This window comes from Berghia stephanieae, chromosome 2 (assembly GCF_034508935.2).
Source record: "Berghia stephanieae isolate SIO BIC M18660-M18661 chromosome 2, UCSD_Bste_1.3, whole genome shotgun sequence".
NCBI classification, from domain to species: domain Eukaryota; kingdom Metazoa; phylum Mollusca; class Gastropoda; order Nudibranchia; family Aeolidiidae; genus Berghia; species Berghia stephanieae.
In genome coordinates, this window is record NC_088361.1 from 71,155,531 (window position 1) to 71,165,530 (window position 10,000).

At 34.0% G+C, this 10,000-nt stretch overlaps 2 protein-coding genes across 4 annotated transcripts in view; one reads left to right on the plus strand and one right to left on the minus strand.

Annotated features, from left to right (window-relative positions):
- LOC144965462 (lactosylceramide 1,3-N-acetyl-beta-D-glucosaminyltransferase-like) overlaps window positions 1–10,000 on the minus strand; it is a 42,397-nt gene that overhangs the window by 27,794 nt on the left and 4,603 nt on the right. The gene's annotated exons all lie outside the window — the stretch shown is intronic.
- The window catches only part of LOC144965461 (uncharacterized), a 23,010-nt gene that overhangs the window by 4,339 nt on the left and 8,671 nt on the right, over window positions 1–10,000 (plus strand). The window contains exons 3-4 of one of the 2 annotated variants that reach the window (XM_078900829.1): window positions 3,888–4,058; window positions 9,481–9,762. In XM_078900829.1, coding sequence (XP_078756955.1) covers window positions 3,888–4,058; window positions 9,481–9,762 — 453 coding nt within the window. The remainder of the gene's footprint in view (window positions 1–3,887; window positions 4,059–9,480; window positions 9,763–10,000) is intronic. The other variant, XM_078900831.1, reaches the window with a different exon arrangement.

Sequence of the window (10,000 nt, forward strand, 5' to 3'; positions counted from 1 at the left end):
GACGACACACGAGTGGTCGTGCATTGTCATGATGCAATATCGAATCTCTACAACTTCAACCCGTGTGAATCTATTTTTGAGGACTCGTACAGTTTAAACATATTGTTTAGAATTTACTGTTTGCCCTTGTTCAAGAAATTCCACGTGATCTAGGCCTTCCATGTCCCAGAAATTGGTAAACAAGAGCTTTCTTGTAGAAACAATGACTTTGAATTTCATTGGGCTTGGAAAGAGAGTTATGCCTGTACTCCATTGACTGCAAATTGATTTCCGTGTCGTAACGGTGAACCCAACGTTCATCAACGGTCACAATTTCCTGCATAAAAGTCTCTCCTTTCTTGCCATATCGTTTCAAATGTTGGGTACAAATGTCTTTTCTCTGCTCCTCTTTTTTCTGAAATTAGCTGTCGTAGGAGACCCATTTTCTCAACCGCGTTGTCTTAGTAAGATTATGACGTCACTCAATTATGAACACAAATGACGTCACATGAAATAGTTGTTGCACATGAGTGTAAAATTCTGTTTTGGGAGTACGTGTGCGAAGGTTCATGATTGCACCTAAAATATGATTTGATATATCAGCAAACGGTACTTATATATCAGCCTGCCCCGTTAAATAATAATTATTATTATTCTACCCATCTCCCTAGAGAGTAACGTGTAATGATATCAAGTTTACAAAAATAATTAGTGAAGTCAGATTAACAAACGTTGCATTTCACTATAATAAGATTTTTGAAAGAAGTCTCATTTAAATAGTTTTGAAAACGTCTTTTACTCAGAGATGACGAAAGCGGAATCGATTGAGGGGTAGAATAAAAGATTTATTACATACATTTTTGCATTTTGGAATTCGAACTTTGTTCCCAAAGCGCACTCGCAAACTCGTGCAGCGGTTGGGAGCACGCCCGGAATGCCAAAAAAGCAAGAAGGTAAGGATCGTATATTATTAAATAAATAAATAAATAAATAATAATAATAATAATAATAATAATAATAATAATAATAATAATAATAATAATAATAATAATAATAATACTAATAATAATAATAATAATAATAGTAATAATAATAATAATAATAATAATAATAATAATAATAATAATAGTAATAATAATAATAATAATAAATGATAATAATAATAATAATAATAATAATAATAATAATAATAATAATAATAATAATAATAATAATAATAATACTTTAATGCATCCTAAAAAGGATTTTTTTTTGTAATATAATAATACCTTAATAGTTCCTTTTATCAAACAGCTGAGCACTATTAATTCATGGTTTATATATATATATATATATATATATATATATATATATATATATATATATATATATATATATATATATATATATATACTGTATATCAATTTTGATGAGCATAATCTGACACAGCGTGTTCATGAGACCACCCACCGACAAAGCCACATTTTGGATTGGGCAGTAACCAACCAAAGCATTACCCCAACAACACCAGTAGTCGTCGACGACAAATGTGTTCCTGATCATTGCTTCATCTATTTTAGTATTCCTATTCTATCAAAGAAACTTGCCAAAATGAAGCTAAAAAGCACATCTAGAAACCTCCAAGAAATAAACCTTGATGATTTCAAAAACGATTTATCAAAAGAACTATCAAAGCATCCAAACATGACTGCGGACTTATTCTACGAGACCTCAAAGATAATTATGAACCAGCATGTTCCATTGACAGAAAGACTCGTAAAAGAGAAAAAATCATCTCCATGGTACTCAGGAGCTGTCAGAATCGCAAAAAAAAAAGAAAAACGCAAGGTTGAATGTAAATGGAAGAAGACCAAACTACAGGTCCACGAAGAAATATACACGTCCTACAAAAACAAATATAAGAAAACGACATTTAAAGAAAAGGGAGGGAAATTCCGCGAATCCCTCGACTAACACGACACTGATGAAAATAATCCCAACTTTATCGGCGAAGAAATGACAGTTTTTGAAGAAGTATCTCTTGAAGACGTAAGGTCTTTGATCATGTCTTCGCCAAACAAATCTTGCGAACTCGACCATATTCCAACAAATATGCTGAAAGTTTCCATGGACGCTGTCGGTCAATCAATACAAGACATCATAAATTCCTCCCTAAAAACGGGTATTTTCCCCGACTGCTTCAAAACTGCATTCGTTACACCTCTTCTTAAGAAGCAAGGGCTCAACTCAGACAACTCAAGGAACTCCGGCCAGTATCAAATCTATCTTTCCTATCAAAGTTGCTCGAAAAAATAGTCCTCACACAATTAACAAAACACCGTTTGAAAAACGGACTTCAAGAACAGTTCCAGTCAGCGTATCGCAACCGACACAGCACAGAAACTGCCCTTTTACGAGTAGTGAATGATCTTTTAGACAGTGGGGACACCTCGATTCTCTGTCTCCTGGACCTTTCTTCTGCATTTGACACAATCGACCACTCAATTCTTGTTGTACGTCTAAAGAACTCTTTCGGCATAAACGGACCGGTTCTCAGCTTGTTCCAATTGTATCTCCAAATCCGGAAACATATAGTTTTGATAGGAAATAAAAAATCCAACGAAAAAAAGAAATTCAACAAGGTTGTTTGCAGTACAGAAGTCGGCCAAAATTTCTCCATTCTCATTCACCTAGCCAATGCCATGCTTTCACATTTCATGCCCTCTATCTACATTTGTGCCATCAACCTTTGCATTCATAACCCCCATGAGTATTAGCATATCTCTGGTTGGGATCTTATCTACTACCACCTGTAGGTGGGCATAGAAGTTGTCTTTAATATTTTCCTCTGCTGTGTTTGTGGGGACATAGCACATGACTAGGGACACCTTCTGGAAACTAGAGGAGAACCGTGCAGTAATGATACGATCAGATTCAGGTTCCCATTCCAAGAAGCTTTTAGCAGCTGCTTTGGATTTTTTTTAAAAAGGCCCACTCCTGCTTCATGGTGGTCACTAATGCCTTTTCCAGAATATATCAATGTTTCTCCTGTATGTAATTTTGTCTCTCAGTAGCCTCTCAACGGACTTCACACATGCCCATTAGGGTGAGACTGTATCTATTCATCTCTGCCACTGCTTGAGCACATCTACCAGACTCCCAACGCGTTCTCACATTGCATGTTCCTAAGAGGATGGACTTTTTTTCTGTGATACCAATCTTGGAAGCTTTATCAAGGATGTTCTTGGGCTAAGAGGGGTCGTCAGTTCTGCAGCTCCTGGTGGGTTTGGCCGAATCGCGTCATCATTCTTTTGTTTGGAACACCTGGTCTCCCAAGAACTGAATTTGGTGCGCTTTGTTTAAAAACTTGCCGCTCGTTATATTTCTGTTGTAGGTTTCTGTAACTTGCTATTTTAAATGGACGGGTAGTTGGCCCATCGCATAACCCCCAGACTTGGAAGATCAGGATTAATTTTGGAGATTCATTCTTTGACTGGTTTCTCTCTCCGAGTTAGTGAGCCCAGTCTACCCATGGTTTTCTGTTGGGGTTTCATTCCCTTAGACGTTGTCGTCCATGACTAATGAGCTCCACCTACCCATGTTTGAATTCAGAGTTTTCCTTCTCCTATGTAAATTGTTTCCTCATGACACTAATGAGCTCCACCTATCCTGTGAATCCCTTGATCTGGCTCCTCCCCCACGGCTCCATGTTCGGCTTGGTTAGACCTGCGAAGTCCCACCGACATAGCACCATGAGATCGTTGCGAGCACACAAGCTCTCCCGCCAGGATAATTTAGACCCACTTGGGGGGAACTAGCCATGATAAACGGCGAAGAAGAACACACTTGATCAAAACGCATTCTGGTTATTACCACTCCTTAATGGCAATGTGATACATATAAATCTTGTTATTTATTGTTCCAAACAGTCTGACGATTCATTCTAAAGTTCAAGAACTTCTAGGAGACGATTTTGTTTTATCTGATAATGTTAGAACGCAAGAGACTACATTTTTGGACATGTTGTCTCATAAAACTGCTCTTCTTGCCAACGTAGGCGTCAGAATGGACACTTCATTGACCAGGGATACTTTGTTCAGGTAGGATTACTACGGGTCATAGGCCAACACCAAGCCAAGCCAAGGGGGGGGGGGGGGGGGTGTGATCCTATATTATTTTTGTTTTTCTTTGTTTAATATTTTTATTTTTGTTTTGTTTCATTTTATTTTTAAAAAAGCATCTATTTCTTTGCTGTAAAGTACAATCACTATCATCATTTTTGGTGTAAATAGGGCCATTGTAGATAACATAGAATTTCCCATCTTTGATTTATGATTAACGGTGGCCCGCGTTAAACGAACTAACATTTAAAAAATTAACATTTTCGAACATATCTTACAGAGATTTGTTACATTTTATAACACGTACTTTACTCCTTGATCCTATTATTGATATATGGGTCTATGAAATACTTAACTGGTCAACCGATGACGTAGGGACAATGCAAACAGTTATATTATTTGATGGTGTTATACACAAAGCGACATATGAATCACGACATGAGATAACAAGATAAACAATGAGGGAGTCGTGTAGGTCTTTCCTTTTGTAAAATATAAGTTAGGGGGCCCGAATTTCGATAACATGTGACCTCGTTTTGGTGCGCTTTGTTTAAAACCTTGCCGCTCGTTTTGTTTTCAAGCTATCGACGTGCGGTTTGTACCGTCAAATAGATAATGATTTTTCTTTAATATCATATAAATTAATTTGTTCCATCTACCTTTCCATAATTTACGCTTGCAATTTGCATTTTTTGAGGTGTGTACTTTTCTTCTCATGGTGGCCCTAAATATCGACACTCTAGTCTAGAGGCCCTAATTTCGAAACCTACGACACGAATTCTACACATGCAGTGGCGTATTCTAACTTGGGTAAAAGGTCCACTGCTCTTTTCTGTCAGTCTAATTTCAATAATATTATATTTTTACCTCACCTAAAGGATAAATTATGACATAAAAAGATAGTTTGTCCTTAAGTATGTATTATTATTACTTCTTCTTCTTCTTCTTCTTCTTCTTCTTCTTCTTCTTCTTCTTCTTCTTCTTCTTCTTCTTCTTCTTCTTCTTCTTTCACACACACACACACACACACACACACACACACACACACACACACACACACATACACGAAATTGTTGTCGAAATTAGGGCAACCCCTTAAAATTTTACAAAATGGCGAGTGTTGAAGCGAATTTCGTGAACCGTAAGTTTGCGCATGAAAAAAAAATTGCCATCCGTGTTTTAATCAGAAAGTGCGTAAAACTGAAAGAAGATTTATCGGCGGTTAAGACGACATCAATGTTTTTGTGTCCGAAAACATAAATTTAGTTGAAAAACAGGCTTTAAAGCAGCCTCTCTTTAGGGCCGGCGTTGAAATTTATATATTATGTTATGCAGAGTCGTGCCCGAATAATATAAGAAGTTTGATTCAAGTTGCTTGCGTTTACACATTAGATGGTTTTACAATGTTTGGTTATCATAGAGATTTCTATAAGAAGTCATCTCAGTAATGCTGGTTTACAGTAAATCATTGGGCAACTCCTACAATAAAGCCATGATACCAATATGTAACCGACATGCAGAACCATACCAGTTTGTGTCACAGGCCCAGTTTGTCACAGACAAAGAAGAAAAAGAAGAAGAAAAAGAAGAAGAAGAAGAAGAAGAATATTGGTGATGATGATGAAGATGACGATGATAACAACAACTATTATTATAATAAGATTATTATTATGACTATCATATTTAATTTTACTATATCATCATATATAATTGCTATAATCAATTAGTTCATCTCCTTCATGATCATTGCCGTATGTTTTAACCAGTCTAATAGTCTTAACTTATAGTAATTGTAGTAGTGGGAAAGGGGGAATATAAAATGCCAGTATATAGTAAGAATGGGGAAAATATCCAAGTCTAAAGGTGTCTACTTACATTAATATCACAAGCACAAATCACAAATTAATCAACATAAATATTTATCCACCAGTGAACTTCTTGTCCAAACAGTTTCAGTGTATTGTTGGGGGTTTTGTTTTTGTTTTTGTCTGTGAGTTAGTTTTCTTTTCTTTTGTTTCTGTGTGTGTGTGTGTGTGTGTGTGTGACTGTGGGTATGTGTTTTGTCTGGGGTTTTTTTGCTCAGTTATATCTATTAATATACAGTGGTTTTTTTAAATTATCATTATTGACACATTTCAGATTTGAATAACGCGAGAGCAATGTAAGATTCCATTAATCGTTTTTGCAATATCTGAAGATATTATTCAAGTGTTTGATTGATATAAGTTTTTACCTTTGAGTCAAGCACGATTTGAGTCAACACTCAGCACCATCGTAATTCAGCACTGCGCAATCGTCGTGAAAAAATTGCTGGCAAGTTGGAGAAGGCGGAGCGGGGATAATCGCAGTCAGTATGGAGGAAAAAGGATTACTGTAATAAGTAAACTTTATTTTAATAAAAGAAAATCGATTGAGAAATGAAAATAAAACTGATCATTATTCATATTATTCAGCTTAATGTTTATTGGTAAGTATTTCAATTTATTAAGAAAATTTAATCAGTTTTTGCTACTACCTGTAGCAGGCCATTTTTTTCAACAATATTTTTATTAAATATTCTTCAACTAATGCTACCTTATAATAATTTATACGCTTATATATCAACCATTTCTCTCTTATAATGACTTGAATCAATATTTTCAATAACATACTGACAGTATTTTAAATAACAGACTTACACATACAAAGAGTATTATTATTATTATTATTATTATTATTATTATTATTATTATTATTATTATTATTATTATTATTATTATTATTATTAATAATAATAATAATAATAATAATAATAATAATAACAATAATAATGATGATAATGATAATAATAATAATAATAATAATAATAATAATAATAATAATAATAATAATAATAATAATAATAATAATAATAATAATAATAATAATAATAATAATAATACTGTTTTTTTGTATGTGTGAGTCTGTTATTAAAAATACTGTATGTTATTAAAAATATTGATTCAAGTCATTATAAGAGAGAAATGGTTGATATTTAAGCGGCTATATTATAAGGTAGCGTTAGTTGAAAAAGGTTTTATTATTATTACTATTATTATCATTATTATTATTATTATTATTATTATTATTATTATTATTATTATTATTATTATTATTATTATTATTATTATTATTATTATTATTATTATCATTATTACTATTATTATTGTTATCAACATCATCATCATCATCATCGTCTTGTTGTTCTTTATATTACAATCAGCGTTCTTGTTGTTATTATCAGTATTCCTGCTACTGTATTAATGATGGTGATGATGAAGATGATGATGATGATGATGATGATGATGATGATGATGATGATGATGATGATGATGATGATGATGATGGAAAATCCACCACCACTACCACCATCACCACCACTACTACTATTATCATCATCATCATCATCATCATCATCATCATCATCATCATCATCATCATCATCATCATCATCATCATCGTTCATCATTATCATCGATTTCATTATCTCATGTATGTCCATTGACAATACAACCGATTTTTTACCTCAAGACTTAGATGTGTAAAAATAATATTTTCTTATTCATATAAAAACGGAAGAAGAATGGAGAGAGGTTGAGAGGGCTTGTTTAAGTAATGAATTGGAAAGTGTGGCAATGGTTGTTGCTGCGCTATGTGCAGAAGGGAAGGGCAGAAGTTTGCACACAACACTGTGCACCTTTGGAATTTGAGCTATGACGTCAGCAGTAGAAAAATGAATTTTGACATAAATCGTAATTTATTTTGGCTTTGTCCGACATGATTCTCGAAAGTTTATTTCATTTAACATGTCAATCAAAGGATATCAACTTGGAATATGGCTTTGACATTGTAACATTCTTTTTGTGTATAAAGTCATCATTGAATGTACTGATGATTACGATAGCATTTTGAGCTTTGACGCAATGATAGGAATCCTTTGATTTTAACTGTAAAAGAATTTTAATGAACAGTTTCCAAATTGATGGATCGGCCGAGATGGTCCTATTTCCAAGATCATCTGATCTAACCTCACATGACTTTTTAAAAATAATAATAATAATAGATCTTTATTCTCCATAAATATGGCAATTTGTCATTTAGTTACACTTGTTATAACGTTAAATGATAACTATAACATTGAACAGATATTTCACTTCTACTTATTTTCTCTCTCTCTCTCTCTCTCTCTCTCTCTCTCTCTCTCTCTCTCTCTCTCTCTCCCTCTCTCTCTCTTCCTCTCTTTCTTTCACACGTGCGATAGACACAACATAAACATATTCATTTCGTTTTCAATGTGTTACAATTGTCGCATTTCGACACCAAAAGTTATCATCATTATCAATTGATCAGTTAATCTAACATTAAATAAATTAATCAGTTAATCAGTCAACGAATCAATCCTTGGTTTTGCTGTACCAGATTAAATATTCAACATTTTTATTGCTGATGGAACGAACGTTGATTTATACTTGTTAGTTCTACATAAAATGGGAATAAGTGAAGAGCAGAGTGTTTAGAACACACATGAGAGACGTGTGTCACCCGAAGACAAAAATAAGAGAAGCCGTTCGCTCTACTCATACTGCAAAAACCCGGGACGAACTGGAGAGACGATTGCTTGTTGTTAACGTTTTAAATCAGACAACTGCGCAAACACACTATCACAAGTAAGATATTAGAAAAAAAAACTTTAATAAATTTGGATTAATTTGTTGAAAACCAAATCGATGTCGCTGCAACTGTTCTTGAGTTATTCAGACCTGAAATATATTAATAATCAAATTACGATTTATTTCAAAATCATCCTTTTCGACTCATGAGATCATAATTCAGCGACCAATGGGCGCATAGTGTTACGATTTAAATCAATTAAAATTTAAATAAATTCTGCACGCATTGCAAAAAATCGTTTGATGAAATCGTGCATAGCTTTGGAGTTATTTAAACCTGAAATGTGTCAATAATAATTTTTACAAGTACTGTCTAAGCCTTAATTTGACGGTTTTTATTTACTCTTAAATAAGTTGATTAAATTTGTGAAGTTTTTATAAAGTTGGGCTATTTTTCAGCTAAAAAGCATTTATATTATCACACTTTGCGTATCATACCTCCAACAAACAGTTCAGGGTGGACTTTGTGTACAACAACATGGTATATGCGATAATTGGCCGAATTTCAGAGATCCTAGGATAACACAAAGTAGAAACTATGTAGTTAATTCTTTATTCTTACACATATGTTAACAAACCATGAGCATCATTTCAATCAGTTGTCTTTCTAATTTGAAGACGTTTTGGTATTAAATATCTCTCTCTCTCTCTCTCTCTCTCTCTCTCTCTCTCTCTCTCTCTCTCTCTCTCTCTCTCTCTCTCTCTCTCCATAGCCGCGTTCCACTGCTCAAATCCAACAAACAGTTCAGGGTGGACTTTGTGTACAACAACATGGTATATGCGATAATTGGCCGAATTTCAGAGATCCTAGGAGGACACGCTCAAAACAACAAGAGATGGGAGGATCTGATTTCCGAACATTTATTCGAGCCCCTTGGAATGTCAAAGTCTACATTTGCAACAAGAATCGATTATAGTCGAGAAGATAGAGCGATACCGTACATCGAACTCGATGGACCTGGCATTTTCACAGCGGTCCCATCTGAACTCTCAAGGTATGTATGTAACTTTAAGTTCAAAATGAAAGAATCGCTGAGAGCAGTTAGTGTTATACAACGCATTTCACATGATATTCAAAGACCCGATGTTGCCACGACTTGTTTCAAATGGATATATATTTTTGTTGGTTTTCATTTCCTCATTCAGTGGCTTGGCTTTTGGCATAATATGAAAATAAATATTCATATATTTAATTTACATAGAAAATTACCACAGTGCCCTCTGGGTTTCTCA